We start from the raw sequence: 23,358 nt of genomic DNA, 5'->3' as shown, positions 1-23,358 counted from the left end.
CTTTGGTTATTTTTTGGAACAACACCATAACACCTTGTTGCAAATCTTCCATTGAGAACCCTTGCACTCTTTGTCTAAGCACATATTTTATATTGCTTTCTCCCTCCATTTGTTGATCTAGCTTCCACTTAACTGTATCTATACAATTTGTCTCAGTCACTCCACTCGATAGTCTAACCATTCTCTGGACGAAGATGTTTCTCTTGAATTCCGTATTAAATTTATAACCGTCTTGTATTGAGTGCTAGTTTAGAAATCTCACAGATAGAAATATCTTCTCCAAATCTACCCGATCAAACTCCTCAGAATTTTAAAGACCTCAATCACATGACCTCAGTATTTCCTTGATCCAAATCCTTACTTGTGTTGCTTCCCAATCTTTTTCCATACAGGACCCCAATTTAGTGCTCTGGACAGCATGTGACTCCAGACTGAACATTTGTGGGGTATAACATTTGAGCAACAGGCCTGACCTTCAGCTGCTGAGCAGGCCAGTGTGGAAGGGAGGCTGAATATGGTGTAAAGTCTTTAAATTGCAGAGTTTTTTTGTTTAAAAAACATCTAACCTTTCACAGCTGTTTTTGCTGCAGCGAGAATCAGGCTTTGAGGATCTGCCTACCGTTTGAAAAAAAAATGCAGATTTAAAGCTGTTGCAAAGCATGTAAAACAGACGGCATTACAGTTATTGACATTCAGTTTGAGCTCCATGACAGACATTTCTGCTTCAGATTGCACCACCTCAATATGTTGTCTTGCAACAAGACTGCCCTTAATGTTTTGGTAATTGAAGTTGATCTCTTTGTTTTTCAGTGCAATCCAAAGCTGACTATTCTAATGCTCTCCTGAAGGCCTCCCATCTTCCATCACCCATAAACTTGTGCTCATCCAAATCTCTGCTGTACATATGCTAACACAGACCAAGTCCTATTCATCCATTATCCCTGTGTTTGGTGAACTGTGTTGGCTTTTGGTACCGCAGTACTTTGATTTTAAAGTTCTTTTACTTATTTGCAAATTCTTCCAGACTTTATCTCCACCAACCCTGCACTACCAGTCTAATCACTGTAGCCCCTTCCAGCACTGCAATACAATGCAATTTGAAGGCAATGCCTTCAAATGAATAGGCCCAAGGCTTTGGAATTCTATTCATAAATTCCTCCATCTCTCTTTCTGTCTCCTCCTTTAAGAGGATTTTTGACCAACTTTTTGGCCACCTGTCCTCTAACTTGTCTTCTGATTTGCTTTGCTGGAAAGTTTTGACTGCCTTTGCCCTGTCACACAATTTGGCCCTCACTGCTTTAATGGTGCTATATAAAAGCTGGTGACTGTTATAAATCTCCTGGTTCTCTCTCTGCAGCGGGTTTTTCCATATGTCTCAGCGATGGTCAACAATGGAACTGTGCCTTATGACCACAGCAAAGATGGACGCAGCTCTGAGCTTTCTGGATGCCCTGCAGAACTCCGAAATGTAGATCACGACACGTATTTGGCAATTCGTTACTCTAGAGGAAGGTTAACGGTAAGTAACAGATTGTGGTACTTGGAATATTACAGTCCCAAAGGAATTGGCTGCCACCTGTGATGTCGAATATCACAGGAAGAGGCCATTTGGCCTTTAATGCCTGTGCTAGTTTTTTGAAAAAGCTGTCCAATTTGTCCCAGGTTTTAGCTCTTTGCTTGTAGCCCTGCAATTGTTTTCCTTTCAAATACATTATTTATTTTTGCAAGTAGGCTTACATTAACACTGCAATGAAGTTACTGCGAAAATCCCCTAGTCATCACACTCTGGCGCCTGTTTGGATACACTGAGGATGAATTTAGCATTGCCAGTACACCTAACCAGCATGTTTTTTGGACTGTGGGAGGAAACAGAAGTACTCCATACAAACAGTCACCTGAGCTGGTAATTGAACCCATGTCCCTGGTGCTGTTGGGTAGCAGTGCTAGTCAGCATGCCGCCCCTATATATAAATTGTTCCTTTCTAAAAATGACAGTTGAAATTGTCTCCATCACTCTTTCAGGCAGCACATCCCAATCACAACTTGCTGCATTTAAAAAAAAAACATGCTCCTAATTTTCCCCCTTGTTCTATTGCCAATTATTTAAAATCTGTGAACTCTGGTTAGTGATCACTGCCAGTGAAAACAGTCTTACTCCATTTTGAGTTTTCAACAACTCAATTAAATTTCCCCTTAATCTTCTGTACTCTAATGTCACAAATCCTAACTGCTTCAATCTCACATAACTGAATTCCATCATCTCTTGTGTCATTCTGGTAAATGTCCTCCATGCTCTTTGTAAATCCATGGTTCAATATTTTTTTGCATATTTGGATCCCTAGCCTATATAAATCCCATGGGTTAATTCACCATCTCCTAATCTTGGTTCTGTGACAGAACCTTTCATACCCCCTTCAAATGACTGTTAATGAGAGTCTGAAAGGCCAGTTTCTGCAGTATGGGATAATAAGGGCAAAGAAAGTAATGTCATTACCAAGGTAGATTTTCTATATATCCAGCATCCAAACAATGGAGAGTAAATAGGAAAGAAAATTGTAATCTTTCACTTCCTTTCCTTTATTCCCAAGTTGAGTAATCGACTGAGATGAGCAGACGCAGCACGGTTTCGTTAAGGGGAAGTCGTGTCTGATGAATTTATTGGAATTCTATGAGGATGCGTCTAGTGCGGTGGATAGAGGGGAACCGGTGGATGTGGTGTTTCTCGATTTTCAGAAGGCGTTTGATAAGGTGCCGCACAAAAGGTTGTTGCAGAAGGTTGGGGGCATGGAGTTGGGGGTAGGGTGTTAGCGTGGATAGGGGATTGGCTGTCAAATAGGAGGCAGAGAGTGGGTGTCAATGGGTGCTATTCGGATTGGCAGTTGGTGACTAGTGGAGTGCCCCAGGGATCGGTGCTGGGGCCTCAGCTATTTACCATTTATATAGATGATCTGGAGGAGGGAACCGAGTGTAAGGTGTCGAAATTTGCTGATGACACAAAGATAGGTGGAACGGCAAATTGTGCGGAGGGTGTGGAAAGTCTGCAGAGGGATCTAGATAGGCTGAGCGAGTGGGCGAGGACCTGGCAGATGGAATACAATGTTGGCAAGTGTGAGGTTATCCACTTTGGTAGGAATGATGGTAGGAAGGACTACTACTTACAGGGCGAAAAGCTGCAGCATGCTACGGTGCAGAGGGACCTGGGGGTCCTTGTGCGTGAGTCGCAAAAACCCAGCCTACAGATGCAGCAGGTGGTCAGGAAGGCTAATGGGATGCTGGCCTTCATAGCGAGGGGGATTGAATGTAAAAGTAGGGAGGTCTTGCTGCAACTGTACAGGGCACTGGTGAGGCCGCAGCTGGAGTACTGTGTGCAGTTTTGGTTGCCGCACTTGCGCAAGGATATTTTGGCCTTGGAGGGAGTGCAGAGGAGGTTCACTTAGGCTGATACCGGAGTTGAGGGGGTTGAGCTATGAGGAGAGGCTGAATGGACTGGGCTTGTCCTCGTTAGAGTTTAGAAGAATGAGGGGAGATCTCATTGAGATGTATAAGATGATGAATGGGATGGATAGGATAGAGGTGGAGAGGTTCTTCCCTCTCAGAAAGGACAGCAGGACTAGGGGGCACAGCCTCAAGATAAGCGGGGGGGACAGTTTAGAACAGAGTTGAGGAGGAACTTCTTCACTCAAAGGGTGATGAATCTCTGGAATTCTCTGCCCGTTGTAGTGGTTGAGGCTACCTCGCTAAATATATTTAAGACGCGGGTAGATAGGTTTTTGGTAGGCAGGGGGATTAAGGGTTATGGGGAGAAAGCGGGAAAGTGGAACTGAGCCACTGCAGATCAGCCATGATCTTGTTGAATGGCGGGGCAGGCTCGAAGGGCTAGATGGCCTACTCCTGCTCCTATTTCTTATGTTCTTATGAGAAGAACTTTGCTTTATCAAGCTGCAAGTGGGTGAGATCTTTTAAATAACATGCAGCTTTGAAACTTAACAAGTGATTTGTCCCAGTTTGGATGCGCCCCCCCCCACACACACACACACACACAAATCCAATGTATATACAAATTTAGACACACAAAAGCTATAGCTGTTGCAGCTATATTTTGCTCAGAACAGTGGAAATGAAGTTGATGTGTTTAACTTTCTGCTATTCTTCAAAGGAGCCCCTTGGGGTGAAGGAGAATAGTGGGTAGGTGGTGACCTTTGAGCTGGTTTTCTGGTAGGTGGCTAGCACAGTTGTGAAACTGAATCAAAAAAGTTGCAAAGTGCCTGTGCAGTGTGTGCTATCAGCCAAAGACCCAACAGTAATTAACATTTTCTTCTGGTATGATGGAAGTGGCCCATTTCCTCAGTTCTTTCTGTTATGTCAGGTGATGACGGATGTTGAGGACAAGAATGAGTGGAAAGAGTGTATTGACATCAGTGGAGTCCGACTTCCCACTGGTTACTTCTTTGGTGCGTCTGCAGCAACTGGAGACCTGTCGGGTGAGAGTGAATACCTCTTATTTCCCTGTGCTTTGCTTGTTAGTCTTGGCTCATAATTAAAACGTGTCATGGGGAAAATGCTGGAATCTACTACTGTGGTTATAACAGGGTACTTAATCTTAAATCAAAACATGGTTTTGTAATGGAGAAATTGTGTTTGACTGTTTTTGGCATGTGTATAAAGGGGAATCTGTGGATATGCTGAACCAAAATTTCCAGATGGCATTTGACAAGATGCCACATCAAAGTTACTGCACAAAATAAGCACTCATAGTGTGGGGCCTATGTGGTTAGCCAGTAGGAAATAACAGTTTGTAGGCATAAAGGGGTTAATTTTGGGTCGACAAGATGGAACAACTGTAAATGCTGGACCCTTGTGTTTACAATCTATATTAATCACTTGGATAAAGAGACCCAATACATGGTTGCTGGTGACACAGTGGTATGTAGGAAAGTAAGTCAGAAGTCTGCAAAGGAGCATTGATTAATTGAGTGGGCAAAAATTTGGCAGATTGTAACGTGGGAAAATGTGTATTCGTTCACTTTGGCAGGAAGAACAAAGAAGCAATCTATTATTTAAACGGAGAGGGAGGCACAGTGTTATCTGGGTGTTGTGATACGTGAATCACAAAGTTATTATGCAGGTACAGCAAGTAATTCGGAAGGTAAAATAGAATGTTGACTTTTATTGTCGTGGAATGGAATATTAAAGGAGGGATGTTTTGCTACAGTTGTTCAGGGCTTTGGTGAGACCACATCGAGAAAAATGTACAGTTTTGGTCTCCTTACTTGAGTCCAAAGATGTGCGGGTTAGCTTGATTAGCCACGGTTAATTGCCCCATAGGGTGATTAACAAGGTAAGTGGGGTTACAGAAATATATAGGGCCTGGGTGGGAGTGTTGTTGGTGCAGGCACGATGAGCCAAAGGGCCTCCTGCTGTACTGTTACGATTCTAGAAAGGGCATAACTGCGTCATTAGCAGGTCAGAAAAGCTTCACTTGACTGATTCCAGGGACGTGGGATTATGCTGAGTGGAAAGGTCAGACAAGTTGGTCCTGTAACCATTGGAATATAGAATGAGAGGTGATCTTATCGAAACGCGAGCATGAGGGGCTTTGACAGTGAACGCTGAATACATGTTTCCCATTGTTTGTTCTCTTTCAGACAACCATGATGTTATCTCCATGAAACTTTACCAACTGACAGTGGAACACTCACCAGAAGACGAGAACATTGATTGGACGAAAATTGAGCCCAGTGTCAGTTTCCTGAAATCTCCAAAAGGTTCATGAACTGTCCTGAGTTTTTTTTCCTTGAGGTGACAGCATTGAAAGCCAAAGATATCTGGGTGCAAGGAAAAGTATTTTCTGGTGCTTTTGCATGCTTTGAATCAGGATTCTGCACAATAACACAGTAGTTAGCACTGCTGCTTCACAATCCTAGGAGCATGGGGTCGATTCCCAGCTTGGGTCACTGTGTGGAGTTTGCACATTCTCCCTGTGTCTGTGTGGGTTTCCTCCAGGTGTTCCTGTTTCCTCCCACGTTCTGAACGACATGCTGGTTAGATGCATTGACCCGAGCAGGCGACTAGGGGAATTTCATTGCAGTGTTAATGTAAGCCTTACTTGTGACTAATAAACTTTAAACTTTTTTTGATAGTGAAATACATTGCCTGTTACTGCATCAGAGCAGAAAGTGGCTAATCCTTTTAAAGAGTTAATACAGGGTAAATTCAACCTTCCCTCACATTTGTAATTTGGCAAAACTCCAATTTAAACTACTTGTCCTTGTGTTCAAATCGCTCTCTGATTTCACCCCTTCCTAAACTGATATCTTGTCCCTCTTGTCCCTGTGAAGCACCTTGTGATATTTTACAATGTTAAAGGTGCTATCCAAATGCAAGTTGTTGTTGTGCAAAAATCACAAAGCAACATAAACGGAAGGAAAGCTAAAAAATATGCTCATGGTTTGGAATGTATGGTTACATGGCAGATGAAGTTCAATGAGTTTTGGTCGGAGGAATGAGGATAGAAAATATAAAATGAAGTGTGCAGTCGTACAGTGAGTGAGAAAACAGAGACTTGGAGTATTTGTGTTAATATCTTTGGAAGTGTCAAAAGAACACGAGATATGGGCAGGAGTAGACCGCATGATCTGTCAAGCCTGCTCCATTACTTAGTACAATTGTGATTGGCCTTGGGTTTCAACTCCATTTTCCCCATCCACTCTCTATAACCCTGTGGGATCAAAAATCTATATTCCACCCTTAAATAGAATTCTCTACCCCAGAGGGTTGCGGATGATCCATCATTGAATACAAAGATTTACAACTCTTTGAGTGAAGAAATTGTGCCTTATCCTGATCCTAAATAAACTCCTTATCCTGATGATGTGACTTTGCATTCTAGATTCCCCAGCCAATGAAAACAACTTGTGTGTACCCTATTAAGCCCTTTCCGAATCTTGTTTGCTTTAGTGAGACCATCCCTCATTCTTCTTCAGAGAATACAGATTCTATTTACTCAGCCTCTCAACATAGGACAACTCCTCATTTCAGTGACTTTCACTGTACCACCTCCAATGCAAGTATATCTTTCCTTCAGTATTGTGACCAAAGTTCCAATCCCCCTTGCAACATGCCATTTGACTCTGTTAGGAAGTGATTAATATCAGTCTGAAGATCCTAGGCTTTATACGTAGAAGCTTAGGATACAAAAACTCGGAATAGAATACTAGCTTGTGCCAGCTGTGGTATCGGGTTCGATTCTGGACTCTGCACTTTGGGAAGAACATGAAGATCTTGAGGAGGATACAAAAGAGACTTCCTAAAATGGTTCCAGGGTGAGGGATTATGATTATGTGACAGACTGAAGCTGCAGTTGCTTTCCTTGAAGCAGAGAAGACCAAGATATTTGATACAAGTGTTTAAAATTGTGAAGGGTTTAGGTCGAGTCAATAAAGAGAAATTGTTTCCAGAGGCTGAAGGGCAGAGGTTTAAGCTGGTTAAGCAAATAAACAAGAGGTGGCATGAGAAAAAGCTTTTTGTGCAGGGAGTGAATTCTGAATACCTGAGAGGGAGTTGGCTACAGATTCCATAATAGCTTTCAGTGAGGCATTGGATAAATACTTGAGTTGATAAATAGGGAGGAAATGGCAGAATAGGGGACTGAAGAGAGGGGAACCAGCTGGTTGCTCTTCAAAAAATTTGACACAGACTCAATGGGCTGAAGGGCCTCCCTAGGTACTGTACGATTCTACAATTCAGTGCTAGGTTTGCATTTTGTTCTGAGGTCCATCAGTAGAATGAAGGGCCTCGCCCAAAGAATTAAACATTTTTTATCTTTCTAATGCTAACAGCATTTAGAATTTCCTTCACTGTCCTCACCACTTGCTCCATTTCTGCTCTTAAAGCCAACCCCTTCAAATCAAAGCACGAGTCACCCCCCTCCCATGCCTGATAGTTCCTTAAGCTATGGCACAATTACCATCAGAGAGCACCCCTCAGAGCATCTTCCTGTATTAAAAGGTGGTATTAAAACTTAATATCCTGACCTTTTTTTCCGTTGTCGCCTAGATAACATCGATGATCCGACGGGAAATTTTCGGAGTGGGCCGATGACAGGCTGGAAAATCTTCCTGCTCCTCCTCTGCGCGTTGCTTGGGATCGTTGTATGCGGCATGGTGGGAGCTGTCGTCTTCCAGAAGCGGCAAGAGCGCAATAAGCGGTTTTATTGAATGGAAACCATCACATCGAGCCTTTAAAATGTGAAGCTTTTTTTTTCTACATGATGGTTTGTACAACACAGGTGTTTATATCCAGGAAGGAGAATAGAGATCAAAAATATTTTCATATATTTCTATGAGATGATGTGGGGCTGGTGATGACAATGAGTAGGGAGCAGAGTGAGTGGATATCACACAGCCACCTGCCCCTGTCACTTTGTACCAGACAGGGGCCATGTTTCCTTTTTTAAAAAACAGATACATTTGTTGAAAATGCATATAAATTTGTTATTTTGAAACTGTTATTTTGCTAAAGATGCTGAACGTGTTTGAATTGAATCTTCTATTAATGGAACCCTCCTAGTTTTCAAACATGCTATATTCTTTCATACTGTGTGATTATATATTTAAGTGACACCATACTTCTCATCATTTCTCTTCTTTGACTCTCCTACACTCTGCCAAGTCTCTCTCTGTCTCTGTCTACAAGCTGCACCCCAATCTTTGGAGAGCAGCTGATATAGTTTGTGAGATTCTATTTTTAATTTTGCTTTGATTTGTGTTCACTTCAGCTGAGCTCTGAATTGCCTGTTGAAAGCAGGCTGTCTCTCATGCGACGGGTTCATTGCATTTGTGAACCACTCCTGCCAATCTGTCAGATGCCATATGGGTGGATCCGGGTATGTGATTTAGGGCACTGCAGCAGGTTCTTTCAGATTTGAGAGGTTTTGTGTGCTTATTTGTTGGAAAGTTTGAAATGGTATGGTTGGAAGAGATGTGCACGAGGCTTGGTGTATTCTTGAAAATGTCCTTTTCTTTCTCTCTCTCTCTCAATCATATCAGTGTTCCTGTAAACTTGGTACCTTTTCTAAAGTTCCATCTGCTCTTCTGTCCACTCTTCCTTTTTGCTGCGTCATCACTGTCTTCTAATTATGGCTCATCATATCAGCTCCTGCTCTTGCCTTGCCCAGGACCTCAAAACTGTGGAACTCCTCACCTCCTGCAGTCTTCTCTCTGATGATTGCCTGACACCTAACTGGCACCTAACTACTGCTTTCTGATTTACCTCATCTCTTTTTAGCCTCAATGTGGGGTCGTGAACTGTGGGCCTCGGTTTATCACCTCAGTCTAAATAAAACTGCAGATCCTAACTCATCACAAGACTATGTTGAAAGGATATAAAATGACTCTGTTTTCATGGATCGACACAAGCTGCTTTATTTGTCTGTCAACAGCCATCAATGACTGGTCAGCTTTTGAAGAACTAATACGTGTTCTTAATTTTGCACTATTCTGTGGTGGGAAAGGGAGGCTTTGCGTTTAACCTGATGGCGCCTTCAGTGGTGGGTGGTTCACAATTGCTTCACAAATTGGATTGTGGATAGAAGATTCTAAATAATGGGATCTGAAGGTGTTTACTGTCACTGGGGGAGAGCACAAGTTGTATTCATGTGACATAGTTACAATAATGTAAACTGGAATGTAAGGAGCAACTTTGTGTGTTGGTTACTGATAGAATTAAACAACAATAATTTATGACTGCTTTTTGCCTGGAGTCTTTCTCACCCAAAAAAGCAATATCTCAATTTTATAAATCTATTTCCTTGACAGCAGCAAGTACAGAAAAGGTTCCATTGTATTACAGAATCCTGCAGTGCAGAAAGAGGTTATTTGGCCCATCGAATCTGTACTGACCACAATCACACCACATATTTACCCTGCTAATCCCCTTGACAATTTTAGCATGGCCAATTCACCTAACTCGCACATTTTTGGAGTGTGGAAGGAAAACAGAGTACCTGGAGGAAACCCACGTAGACATGGGGAGAAGGTGAAAATTCCCGAGGCCAGAATTGAACCTGGGTCCCTGTCACTTGCCTGTTTCCCTCTGCATCTTCGAGAGTCTTCTCTCCCGCTCTTCATATTGGCTCCTGTGGGAGCCACGAGTCAGTGTTTGAGGAAACTATAATTCCTTCAAAGTCTAGTATTCACTGGCATTTGCCATTCAACCCACTGTGCCGGGAGATGCAGCTGAGGGAACAGATGTTCCTGCAAACCTGGAAGAGAAAGGGCACACTGGAAGAATGGGAAATGGGAAATTTATTTCTTTTATTCATTCACTGGATATAGGAGTTGCTGGTTAGGCCAACACTTATTCCCCATCCCTAATTGTCCTTGAGAAGGTAATGCTGATCTGCTTTGAGCTGCTGCAGTCCATGAGTTGTAGGTACACCCAAGTGCTGTTATGGAGCATGTTCCAGGATTTTGACTGACTGACAGTAATATATTTCTAAGTCAGGATGGTGCGTTTTAGGAGGGGAACTTCCAATTAAGGTGTTCCAGTATTTATGCTACCTTTATCTTCCCTGATGGTATTTGTCGTGGGTTTGGAAAATGCTGCTGAAGGAGCCTTGGTGAGTTCCTGTTGTGTATCCTGCAGATTTATACTGGTGCTATTATGCGTCGATGGTGTGGGAGGTAATGTTTGTGGAGGGGGTGCCAATCAAGCAGGCTGCTTTGTCCTGGATGGTGTCAAGTTCTTGTGTTGTTGGAGCTACACTCGTCTAGGCAAGGGGATATACCCACACACTCCTGACTTCTGCCTTGTAGATAGGTTCTGGGGAGTCAGGTGGTGAATTACTTACTGCAGGATTCCAGCCTCTGACCTATTCTTGTAGCCACAGTATTTATATGGCTTTGGTCTTCTGTTATCCAATTGAAAATTTATCCTCATCCAGTACTGGATGTAAGGCAATGAGTCTTAAGAAATTAGAACCAGCAACAGGCTGAAACAATTGGTGGTGGGGGTGTCTGTGTGCATTTGGAAATGGATGTCACCTAAGGGTCAGCATGTAAATGAAAAAATAGAGAGCCATCAGAGGTAAGTGTGCAAGGGAAGAGAAGTCATTGCAGTGATTCTTTGGTTATGATCAAATAGACACAAATGGAATCAGATGAGTGAAGTCCCAGCCAACCAGATAATGAAGCATTGGAGGACAGTGATGTGCTGTGCTAACACTGCAGACAGGTTGATTTTTGATTTGATTTATTGTCATGTGTTGGTATACAATGAAAAGTGTTATTTCTTGCACACTACACAGACAAAGCATACCATTCATAAGTACAAAAGAAGAGTGCAGGATGTAGTGTTCCAGTCATAGCTAGGATGTAGAGAAAGATCAAATCAGTATAAAGTTATCCATTAAAAGATCTGGTGGCAGCAGGGATAAAGCTCGAGTAGCTTGATATGTGACCTAAGACTTTTGTATCTTTTTCCCGATGGAAGAAGGTGGAAGAGAGAATATCCAGAGTGTGTGAGGTCCTTAATTATGCTGGCGGTGGGAAGTGTAGACAAATAACATGGATGGGAGGCTGGTTTGAGTGATGGATGGGGCTTCGTTCACAACCCAAGTTTCTTGCAGTCTTGATCAGAACAGGAGCCCTACCAAGCTGTGATACAACCAGAAAGGATGTTCTCTATGGTCCATCCGTAAAAGTTGTTGAGTCGTAGTGGTCATGCCGAATTTCCTGAGAAAGTGGAGACATTGAGAAAGACGAGGAGGGGTACTTTTGTCATAGTCACATAAGATGTAATTTATGACTTTGGGAACTGTTTGACTCCTGTATTGGATTCTGGGAAAGAGTGATGCAGGTTTGAGAGGTAACAATCAAGGCCTTGATGGGAAAAGAGGGGTTGAAGTTTGGAGGAACAATGGAGTTTTTATTTTTAAGAGATGGATGATGACTGCAGATTTGAAGTTAACCGAAGAGAAAGAATATCAGCTAATCCTAAAAGAAAAATGGGATTTCACTAACATCCTATATAATCACAATGAGGATAGGATATCCATCATGAGGCCACCTCCCATAACATTTTAAATACCCTATCTGTTGCTGCGACCATGGTTGTAGTATTAGTGTGCTGTAATAAGAGCTCTCACGTGGCAGTAATGTATTTTGAGTCCTGCTGTTTTTCAATCTGCTGACAGGGTGCAAGCATAAGGCACCTAATTGCCAGCAGTTAACCTCCTCTTAACCTGTCTGTCAATTCACTTGAATTCACCCTGTAGCCGTTTAATTGAACAAATGCCTCTGACAATTTGATTTTTTATATCAATTTTTTTGTATAAAATTGCAGTAGGCTGACCATCCGAAACCATATACCCTTCCCTGAAAAAAAACTACACCGAGGATTGGTTACTGGAAGTAGAATGTAATCAACTGCTATCAGAAACAGCAAAAAAACACACGCTAGAGTAAACCACTGAACCCCCTTCCCCGCGCCTCCCCCACCCCCCCTTCCTTTTCTTTCCCCCCCACCCCCCCTTCCTTTCCCCCCACCCCCCTTCCTTTCCCCCCCCCCCCCCCCCGAGATGTTGTGCTCTCAGGGCTGTGGTGGGAGTGTGTTGCGCTCTCAGAGGGCGGGGGTGGGGGGGCGGTTGCCTTCTGAGAGCTGGGAGGGAGGTGTTGTGCCCTCAAAACCGGGGTAGGGGGTTTCCCTCTGCGAGCTGGAAGGCAGCTGGGCGTTGTATTGCCCAACCTATGAGAGCGGAGCACCAGAAGAAGGAAGTGTACATTTGTAAGTGCGCGCAAATCACTATGTAAAGTACGGGGGGTGGTGCCTGCCACCCCCCTCCCCCAAACCTGGTAGTTTACACTGATTTCAGAATTGGGAACTCAATAACTGAGGTGAATATCATACATACATTTAAAAGGGGCAGACTAGAAAAATAGATAAGGGAGAAGAGGTTGTGCGGATGGCGTGAGAGATGAAGAGGGAGGAGCTCATACCCTGTACAATTCTACAGTTTCTCCAGAGAGTTTTCAGACACCCAATAGCACCAGTTTCATGAACTGACTGTCTATATCTGAAGGTGGTCCCGGGCTGCCTGCAAATTCCACATTCATTTCACTGTGAACTTCTACCTTGACTCACATACTTTGCCTGCTCTCTAAAGGCAATCCAAACCCCACCCTCCCCAATATCAGCAAGTAAACATTTCTGATTTAAAAATATTCTATACTCTTCGCCCCTCCCATTGAACCAGTGAGGATTGGTGCCTGGAGGGTCATGTGATTTGAAACGTGGAAAAAAAGGAAAGTTTTCAATGGGGGGGTGGGAGATTTTTAAGTTTTGTTTTGAAAGCTGGCGAGAGGGGGAGGAAAAGGTTGGGTGAAGACGAAAAGAAGAACTGAAAGTTTTCAAGCCAAATTGTCCTCTGAGATAAAGTAAACAGCAGAGTAATTGAAGGAAGGGAGGGAGGGAGGGAGGGGGGTGTTTTTGCAACCCGAAAACTGGAGAGAGAAATTAGCAAAAAGTAAAGGTGCCAATGGCGACTGAGGTGAAACAAGATTTGGGTAAGTATAAACTCTGCAGAATTTAAGAAACGGCGGGGGCAGAACATTTAATCAATGAAGAGGGAGTGGGAGGAAAGCTGCCAGTCCATTGAGTTCGTCCTTTGGGCATTGAACGGTCTCAGTACAGTTAATGTAATATTCTGTTTTTCTTAAAGTAACAGCGCGCCTCCCTTATTGCGCCTTGGTTATGTTGTGTTGAACAGATTTTGAAAGTTGGCATGGGGGGGGGCGAGGCTTTGAGTCGCTGGGCAGAAACGTGTTTCTTCACGTTCCTGCCAATAACCCTGTTCCTCTTACACTTGTGTAAAGTCAGCGATGTTCAACAGCTCTGTTAATGTTTGGGCTGTGATCTCTTTTAAGTAGTGATGTTTCGTCCAGTCAGTTTAAAAAGGCAGGTTAAACTGATTCATTCAGTTGAAGATGAGAGAGAATTCTTGAAGGAGTTGATGCTTTTCATTTGAGACATGTCGCATCTGAATGTCTCAGTGCCCGTAAGTAGAAAGAGATGCACAGTGAGTGTTTGATATCTTGTTAATATGTAGTTATCTATTACACTCAATCACCCCTGACTAGTATCAACTGAGTAAGTCTCACAACACCAGGTTAGAGTCCAACCAGTTTACTTGATAGTAATCTCACAAGACTTATTACTGTGTTTACCCCAGTCCAACGCCGGCATCTCTGCATCGTGAGTATCAACTGACACGTAGTTAAATAGGGAGAGGTGGATGATGTAAGGTGCGTGGGGCCTCACAAGGAGCAGAAATAACCATATGGATCTTTAGTGCACGACATGTTTTTGTGCTGCATGAAAATATTTGAAGCAATTGTGAACCCCAGTGATCTATTATGTGAATGGGGCAGTTTTCAGCCACCAGTGAGGTTCTTCTTCAATTAATTGCTGTCTGTGTGGAGTTTGCACGTTCTCCTTGTGTCTGTTTGGGTTTCTGCCATTTGCTCTGGTTTCTCCCCTCAGTCCCAAGATGTGTAGGTTAGGAGGATTAATGGTGTAAATATGCAGGGTTACCACAATATGGCAGGGGGCTAGGCCTGTGTAAGCTGTGTCAGAGTCAGTACAGACTTGATGGGCTGAATGGCTTCCGTCTGCACTGTCAGGATTCTATGATTCATAGGAATTCTATCATGGATGATTTCACAGTCTGAAGTGGTATTCAAATGCCACACTGGTTTTCAGTGCATCACATTTGAGTTATGATAGTTTATTTATCAGTTTGTATGAAAGGATTTTCTTTCAGTTCCCCATATGATCATTATAGGGTTTATAGTAACTGTCTAATGTATATAATGGGCACATGTATTTGTCACCAATGCACTCCCCATAAACTCAAGCTCACCCAAAGCTCTGTTGCTCATACCCTAACTCACTTTAAAACTCAGTATCTGAATGCTTGCTGATCCACTACCTGTGCCTTGATTTTGTCAGGAAGGCGGGAATGTCGGATTGAAGTTATGAGCAGATCAGCCATTGAATGGTGGAGCAGGCTTGAGGGACCGAATGGCCTTCTCCTGTTCCTAATTTGTATGTTTCTACGTTCTGAGGGGCAGGGGTGGGAATTGATTATATAGGTGGAAGGCGGAGATGGTTGTATTGTCGCTCAACTGGTAATCCTGAGACCCACGGTAAAGCTCTGGGATATCTGGATTCAAATCCCAACACAGCAGATCCTGAAATTTGACTTCAATTAAAAAGAAAATCTGGAATTAAAAGTTTAATGATGACCATGAAAACCCATTTGGTTCACTAATGTCCTTTAGGGAAGGAAATCTGCCATCCTTACCCAGTCTGGTCTATATGTGATTCCAGACCCACAGAAATGTGGTTAACTCTTAAATGCCCTCTGAAATGGTCCAGCCAACCACTCAGTTCAAGGAAAATTAGGGATGAACGACAAATGCTGCTCCAGCCTGTGATGTCCATATCCCATGAAAGAATAAAAAAAGTCGGTATGATTTTAAAGTTCTCATTTTTGTGTTCAAATCCATGCATGACTCACCTCTTTTTATCACTGGAACCTCCTTCTGGCTCACCATTTCCTCCTTTTGTTTATATGGCACCACTAATGTAATGAAATATCTCAAGGGTCTTCACAGGAACAACAGCAATCCTCAGAGTTGTGGGTTTTGAGATTTCTGACAGAAGGATGGGCTAGGCCATTGGAGGATTTCAAAACGTAGACGCAAATTTGAAAAAACAAAAACAGTTGCTTTTCTCAGCTAATGTTCTGGGGACCTGGGTTTGAATCCCACCCTGGCAAATAGTTGCATTTGAATTCAATAAAGAATATCTGGAATTAAGAATCTACTGATGACCATGAAACCATTGTCAATTGTTGGAAAAAACCCAAGTGGTTCACTAATGTCGTTTAGGGAAGGAAATTTGCCATCCTTACCTACTCTGTCCAACATGTGACTCCAGAGCCGCCACAATGTGGTAGTAAATGCCACTGGCTTTCGGAACACTGTTCCTTCGTCAGGTGAATGGAGGATTCTGATCACAAACAGGGCATGTAAAGGCACACACAGTTTACAGACTACTGATTAGAATGCTGATTATTCTGTAAACTGTGTGTACCTTTATATGCCCTGTTTGTGATCAGAACCCTCCACTCACCTGACGAAGGAACAGCATTCCAAAAGCTAGTGATGGTTACTACCAAATAAGCCTGTTGGACTTTAACCTGGTGTTGTGAGATTCTTACTTCATTCTTCAATAGGCAGACAACACAACAGTTGCTAGTCAACAAAAAGCAACCTCCTCAGATGTGTGGAACTCTGATGCTTGCTTGAGCCCCTATCCAATTGAATCCACCCTCGTCCCTCCCCGCAACATGGCCCGTCCCCAATCTGTGAGATTATTTGGAAAGCAGTTTATCATATCGAAACGTTCTCAAACACGTTGCACAAATTGCATTTGCTTTGAAGTTCTCTGACCGTTTTGATCTCGTGATTTGATGAATCTGCCAGGGTCAAGCACCGTGACAAGTGTGCCGGTCGCTCTTGTGGAGATGTGGAAGGAGAGGGTTGGCTGCTGGAAGGGGAGGGGAGGGAAGTGAAGGAGTGGCTGGGAATGTGCAGCTGTCTGACCTGGAATTTAATCTAGAAGGGCTGCTCCCGCACACAGGCTGCCCTGTACACTTTACATCCTCATGTTGGTGGCCATCTTTTCAGTCACTGTGTCCTGTCTTTCAGGATTCTCCCTCTGAAATCTTTCTTGCTTGTGGCATTTGAAGGATTCCTCAAATTCCTTCTTGAATCCTGTTTTAATCTCTCTTTTGTGCTCTGTCTGTAAAGGACATGAAATTTCTTGTTCAAACTTTTCACAGAATAATAAAGCGTTATAATAAAATATAAACATTGAACGTTTATTTGAACTTATCTGAATCTCAGAAACTAGAACCTATGATCCTATCGGATTCCAGGAGATTTATCTGGGTCTCCTGATTTTGATATTAAATTGAGGCCCTGTCTCCCTTCAGGTGAATATAAAAGACCTCAGCCGTTATTTGAAGTGGAGTTCCTCATGGTGCTCTGACTGGTGTTTAACCTTCACTCAAAATCAGAGTATCTGATCATTGCCTCTTTGCTGCTTGTAGGAACTTGCTGTGTTGAGACAATAACCAGATCAGCCACAATCTTATTGAATGTGAGTAGGTTCGAAAGACTGAATGGCCTACTCCTGCTCTCGAGTTCTATGTTCCTGTATGTGTGCAAATTGGTTACTTTGCCTACTTTACACTTAAAATATTTCATTGCTGTACTTTATGACATTTTGTTGAATTGTGTGGTGGGAATTTTTACGTCCGCATGAGAATGTAAACAGGGTCTCGGTTTAATGTTTAATCTGAAAGTCAGTGCCTCCGACTGTGCAGCACTTCCATATTACTGTGCTAAAGTCCCTGACTACAAGGCAGGAGTGTTTTTTTTCAGCTTTATTCCAATTCAATCCAATCAAATCAAATCCAATTCAGAGTCCCAACAAGTTGGGACATTCCCGATCCAAGTTGACAAGACAGCTCTCACCTCCTGTCTTGGGCTTGATCTACATGATCCCCAAGCTGATTGGAGTAGGCATAGTTCGTCCTCCAAGGCTTGATCTCATTTGCATCTTAGCCAGGAGTGTTACTAAACCAGAGCTGACACATGCCACTTAGCAGCTGATATTATGGAGATATGGCACCACTAACATTCTGCCTGTCACAGTAACCTGAAGTTACCCAATTTTAAGAAACAGTTGTGACATACTTCAATGGCTTAGTTATTCCCTTGCCTCAACTCTGACCATAGCTTTGAGTATGGGATCATCCTGAGTTTTGTTGCACCTCTGGTGATGTAGTTACATGGGCGTTACCCATATGATTATCCTTCAAGAGTGAGCTTGAACGATGAATGAAAGCAGGTTTTTCAGTCGGTGAAACATAAGATGTTGGACCAGAATTAGGCCATTTAACCCATCAAGTCTGCTCCTCTATTCTGATATGATAATCCTCAACTCTACTGCCTTATCCCCACAGCCCTTGATTCCCTTACTGATTAGAAATCTGTCTATCTCAGCCTTAAACATACTTAATGACCTAGCTTCTGCATTGAAGAATTCCACAGATTTACTACTACTCTCAGAGAAGAAATTCCTCCTCATTTCTGTTTTAAATGCGTGACCCCTTACTCTGAGATTACGTCCCCTGGTCCTTAACTTTCCCTCAAAGGGAAAGAACCTGTGAGGGAGTCCTGCTCTGTTGAAGATGCTGTCTTTTAAATGAGGGGTTGACCTGAGTCTTCCTTCTCATGATGCATTGTGAAGCAGAATAAGAAGGTTATCTCCCTGTGTCCTAGTCAATATTTGTGCCTTGGCTAACATCACAGAAACAGAGTACCTAGTCTTTTATCACATTACTTTTGTGGGAACTTGCCATGTGCAAATTTCCCAAGATTACAATAGCGACTATACTTTGCAAGTACCTCATTGGCTATCCAGCAGTTTGGGATATCTTAAGATTCTGAAAAGTGCTAAAAATGAATGCTTATTTAATTGGCCAAAATTTGTTCTCCTGTCGTAATATTTCTCTCTCTGCCTCAGTGTCAACTTCTACTTAATAACATTCCTTTGAACGTATTGGGATAAAAGCAGAAAATGCTGGAAAAACGCAGCATCCTGGCAGCATCTGTGGAGAGAGAAAAACATCGTTAACACTTTATGTCTGTAGGATTTTTCTTCATATTGGGAGGTTTGGTCACATTATCAATGATATATTAATGTAATTTCTTGTGGTTGTGTTTTGCAGCAACTGACAACTGCGCTCTGACCAAAGATGGAAATAAAGCAGAGCAAGATGGGAGCCATGTGTCACGAGAGGAGGAGTTGCAAGTAGCACGTCTCAGTGCCAAAGCCAAGAGGAAGCTGAGGAAGAATTCGTCGCGTGACTCTGAGTCCAGCCGCGAGTCCTTCTCTGACAATGCAGAGGCTCCTGGCTCCAAAGGCAAAATGGGAGACAAAAAATCACGATCCGGGAAAGGCCGCGGACTTCCTAAGAAAGGTAATTGGAAGAGTTCAGGCCGGGGTAGGCAAGGGCGGGCAGGATGTTGAAATCTGAGGGCAACTTGTAAGTCTGTCTTTGTATTTCTATTTCTATTTGTTGCACCACACAGTGTCTGAATTTTACCCACCCTAAAGATTCAACGTCTTTGCTATGGTGTGGAGTCCAATACTATACACAATATTCTAACAGAGAACTTAGTAAAGGCCTTTACACTTGGACACTTAACTTGGCCAATGACAATGAACGTGGATGCAGAGGTAGAAATGTGTATCATAAAGGGTTCTAAATGCAGCTTGTGTTGTGAAGGTATAGGGAGGAGCAGTGCAAATGGAGCCTTGATTAAACCAAGGAGTTATCACTTCTCGGCCTTTTGGCTCAGATCAAGTGTAGGTTTGGCATCCTTCGCTTGGTTGAAGTCATAAGGTTACATGAAGTTTCTTTGAAGCAATTTTTTAAAGTGGCACCTAAGCTTTTTAGCCAAAAAGTAAATGAGATCAAGCCTTGGAGAAAGTGCAATGCCTACTCCAATCAGCTTGGATCATGTAGATCAAGCCCACCACAAGAAGTGGGATGCTTGTCTTGTCAGCTTGGATCTGGAATATCTCACTTGCTAAAACTTTGAATTGGACTTTGATTGGATTGAGTTGGATATAAACAGAAAAAAGTTGTTCCAATGCCAGGAGCATTTTGGCACAAACTATTTCAATTCAGGTGAGCTTGCTCAAGCAACCACCAGGGGGAGCTTCTTTACCCTTCCCTGATACTTCACTCTGTAAAATGAACCCATTTGAAATATAAATGGAACAGGGAAGGACAGATTAGACTCTAATGAAGGATATACATAGCCAGGAATAAATAGATTTATGGATTATTAACTCCAATCCACTGAATTATGACAGACATTATGTACGTTGCAAACTGTTTAATCTCATTTTTAACAGCAGTCTCATTCATTGTATTTTTAACCATTTTATGAAAATCTTGTACCAAAATTTATTTATTCCTGGCCATGTATGTCCTTCATTACAGTCTAATCCCTCCTTTTCTGTTTTATTTATAATTCAAATGGGTTAATTTCACACAAACAGTGAAGCATCAGGAGGGGGTAAAGGAGCTCTCCCTTGTGGTTGTTGAGCAAGTTCACTTGAATAAATGAGTTAAACATGACTTCCCTTTCACAAAGTCACATTTAAAGTTTATTCATTAGTGTCACAAGTAGGCTTACATTAACACCGCAATGAAGTTACTGTGAAAATCCCCTCGTCACCACATTCTGGTGCCTGTTCAGGTACACTAAAGAGAATTTAGAGTGTTGACTCTGGCTGATCACATTATTATTTTCTAAGTATCTTGTTAATAATCTTCTTTATAGTGGATTTTAGCATTTTCCATCTGAGCGATGTTAGGTTAATTGGCCTGTAGTTTCCTATTTTCTGGCTGGCTTCTATCTTGAATAAAGATGTTACATTGGCTATTTTCCAATCCACTTCTGGAATCTAAGGATTCTGCCCTTCCAAAAGGCTCAGTTCTGGCCTTGGGTCACTGTGCGGAGTTTGCATGTTCTCCCCATATCTGTGTGGGTTTCCTCTGGGTTCTCTGGTTTCTTCCCACAGTCCAAAGATGTATGGGTTTGGTTGATTGGCCACGCTACATTGAATCTAGTGTCAAGGGATTAACAGTAAATATGTGGGTTATGGGAATAGGACCTGGGTGGGATTGTTATCGGTGTAGACTCAAATGGCCTACCTCTGCACTGTAGGGATATTATTATAATCACTGCATCTGCTTTCGCTGTACCCAGCATAGCAAGTGATTCAGGGAAATGGAAGAAAAAAATATGCAGACAAATTAGAGAAATTGGTAAAAAGCATAGAATAATAATCACGCTGGATTTTCAAATACTCTTAATATAATTGTGAGGTGGAGATACTGGCATCAGACTAGGGTGCACACAGTAAGAAGTCTCCCAACACCAGGTTAAAGTTCAACAGACTTACTTGGAATCACGAGCTTTCAGAGCGCTGCTCCTTCATCAGGTGAATGATGGAGCAGCACTGTGAAAGTTCGTAATTCTAAATAAACCTATTGGACTTTAAGCTGGTGTTGTGAGACTTCACAATATAATTGCCCTGAAGAGATTGGTAAATGGGATAAAAGAATGGAGTTTCTACAATGTGTGTTTGACTCCTTTCTGATCCATTATTTAATAAACTCAGCATTGGAGACTTTGCTGTTGGGATCTCTTAACAGGGAATGAATAATAGGAATAAAAAAGTGCAACAATTAGGAAACAGTGATCATATGAAATATGGTTTAAGATATTTGAGAAGGATAAAGATAATGAAGGCCGGATTAATACTTTGGAGAAAAGTATATTTTGAGAGCTGAGGAAAATAAAATGGACAACGATATTAGAAAATGATGTAGCGCAGCAATAGGAAATATTTAAAAGAATGTTGAACAGAATCCAGGCAAAATATACTCTACCAACAAAACAAGAATGTAAACAGCTGTAGGAGAAAGGAATAAAGACTTGTTAAGCTGAGGGAGTCTGGGAAGAAATTTAAGCGGCACATAAACAGTGAGGTGGACTTGTTGCGTCGAATGGACTGTTTTGGTGCTGTGTGTATTCTCTATCATTCACATGGTGTCTGCTGAAAGGTGGCACAGATTCATGTCAGTGAATGTGAGGCCTGACCTCATGCAGATGTTGTGTGTGTTTTGAAGGAGGTGCTGGCGGCAAAGGCGTCTGGGGTGCTGCAGCTCAGGTGTACGATGTGGAGCAGCCTGACATCCATGATCCCAACTATGATGATGATAAACAGGTATTTGTGGCTTGCTCTTAAATGTAGAAAGTCACGGGGTGATCTGTTTGAAGCCTTTAAAATATTGCAATAACTTGATCTAGTCAGAGAAACAATCCTCCTGGAAGAGAACTCTGTAACTCTGGATTTATACAGGGCATTGTTGTGTAACCTTATTCCCCTTAGGGTCTGGCTATAATTTGGAGATATGAAAGGGCATTTGCATATTTACCTATTGTCCTTCTAAGCGATATTTTGGGAGATTACCTTTGATTAAAGAAATTGTTGACAAGGGAACACTGAAAATGAGTAGTTGATAATTTATAAAATTAACCTGATGAGATGATAAACTCATCACATGTAATGTTGATGGGTAGTGGCCAAAGGTACAAATAATACTCTCTTACTCCAGGAGAAAATACCTTTGCTTTTTTTTGAGCTTCTGTATTTGTCATCTTATATTTCATTAGGTCGGTTGGTTCATTGGGTCAGTTAGCTCAGTTGGCTGGATTGTCATGCAGAGCCGTGTCAACAATGCTGTTTCAATTCCCATACTGGCTGAGGTTACTCATGAGGTTGCCTTCTCAACCTTGCCCCTCGCCTGATGTGTGGTAATCTCAGGTTAAATCACCAAGATCCTATAGTCATCTCAGACTTTGGCAACTTTATATTTCATTACCTTCTTTCTATAGGACAAATATATGTATCATAATGATGTCACTACATCCCCATGTGTATTCTATTCACAGTTATTATCATTTAATTTATTAGCTGTTACTCTTTCTTATATATGCACTTGACATCTTTATCTCTTCCCATATTTTCCTCTATCTACACTGATAATTGAAATTTCTACTTTACACACTGTCACAAAAGCCTGTCACATTCAATGCATTTTCACCTAACAATATTATATAATGCCCATGTTAGATAGACGTGGTTCAGTTAGTAATACTCTTACTTCTGAATCACAAGGTTCAAGGTTCACGTCTCACTCCAGTGCAGTACCGAGGGAGCAGTACAATGCTGGAGGTGCTGTCATTTGGATGAGACGTTAAACTGAGGCTCTATCTGCCTGCTCAGGTAGGTGAAAAACATCCCATGGCAGTATTCCCAAGAAGAGCCGCAGACTGTCCCCTGATGTCCTGACTGATTTTTATCATGTAGTTAATATCAGTTAAACAGATTTTTTGCTGTTTGTGGGAGTTTGCTGTGCTCAAATTGGCTGCTATGTTTCCTACATTACAATAGCAACTACACTTCAAAAAGTACTTGGTTGGATGTAAAGTGCTTTGAGATATCTATTGGTTGTGAAAAGTGCTATATAAAGGTATCTTTTTTATTGGCTTATTCTGTTTAACAATCTATATGTGCTCAGCCTTGCACCAAAGGGAGCACAATCTTCATGTTCGAGCTAGGCCACTCGGGAGTGAAATC

General features: G+C 42.2%; 2 protein-coding genes and 1 non-coding gene across 5 annotated transcripts in view; all 3 read left to right on the top strand.

Moving 5' to 3' along the window:
- The window catches only part of lman2 (lectin, mannose-binding 2), a 35,390-nt gene extending 25,650 nt beyond the window's left edge, over positions 1 to 9,740 (top strand). The window contains exons 5-8 of the mRNA XM_080201793.1: positions 1,358 to 1,519; positions 4,367 to 4,481; positions 5,646 to 5,765; positions 8,056 to 9,740. Of these exons, the coding sequence (XP_080057919.1) occupies positions 1,358 to 1,519; positions 4,367 to 4,481; positions 5,646 to 5,765; positions 8,056 to 8,216 (558 nt within the window). The 3' untranslated portion in view covers positions 8,217 to 9,740. The remainder of the gene's footprint in view (positions 1 to 1,357; positions 1,520 to 4,366; positions 4,482 to 5,645; positions 5,766 to 8,055) is intronic.
- A 2,943-nt stretch (positions 9,741 to 12,683) lies between these two features.
- The window catches only part of LOC145351958 (programmed cell death protein 4-like), a 35,671-nt gene continuing 24,996 nt past the window's right edge, over positions 12,684 to 23,358 (top strand). The window contains exons 1-3 of one of the 3 annotated variants that reach the window (XM_080201789.1): positions 12,684 to 12,783; positions 18,863 to 19,114; positions 21,845 to 21,942. In XM_080201789.1, the coding sequence (XP_080057915.1) occupies positions 12,747 to 12,783; positions 18,863 to 19,114; positions 21,845 to 21,942 (387 nt within the window). In that variant the 5' untranslated portion in view covers positions 12,684 to 12,746. Of the gene's footprint in view, positions 12,784 to 12,876; positions 12,894 to 13,199; positions 13,563 to 18,862; positions 19,115 to 21,844; positions 21,943 to 23,358 lie in introns of those variants that run through there. The other 2 variants (XM_080201792.1, XM_080201790.1) reach the window with 2 other exon arrangements.
- LOC145352058 (U2 spliceosomal RNA) lies at positions 19,472 to 19,661 on the top strand. The gene has a single exon (XR_013888508.1). It is a non-coding gene; the product is annotated as a U2 spliceosomal RNA (small nuclear RNA).

This window comes from Carcharhinus amblyrhynchos, chromosome 13 (assembly GCF_965287045.1).
Source record: "Carcharhinus amblyrhynchos chromosome 13, sCarAmb.v2.hapA, whole genome shotgun sequence".
In the NCBI taxonomy this organism is placed as follows: domain Eukaryota; kingdom Metazoa; phylum Chordata; class Chondrichthyes; order Carcharhiniformes; family Carcharhinidae; genus Carcharhinus; species Carcharhinus amblyrhynchos.
This window is presented reverse-complemented; position numbering and strand designations above follow the sequence as displayed.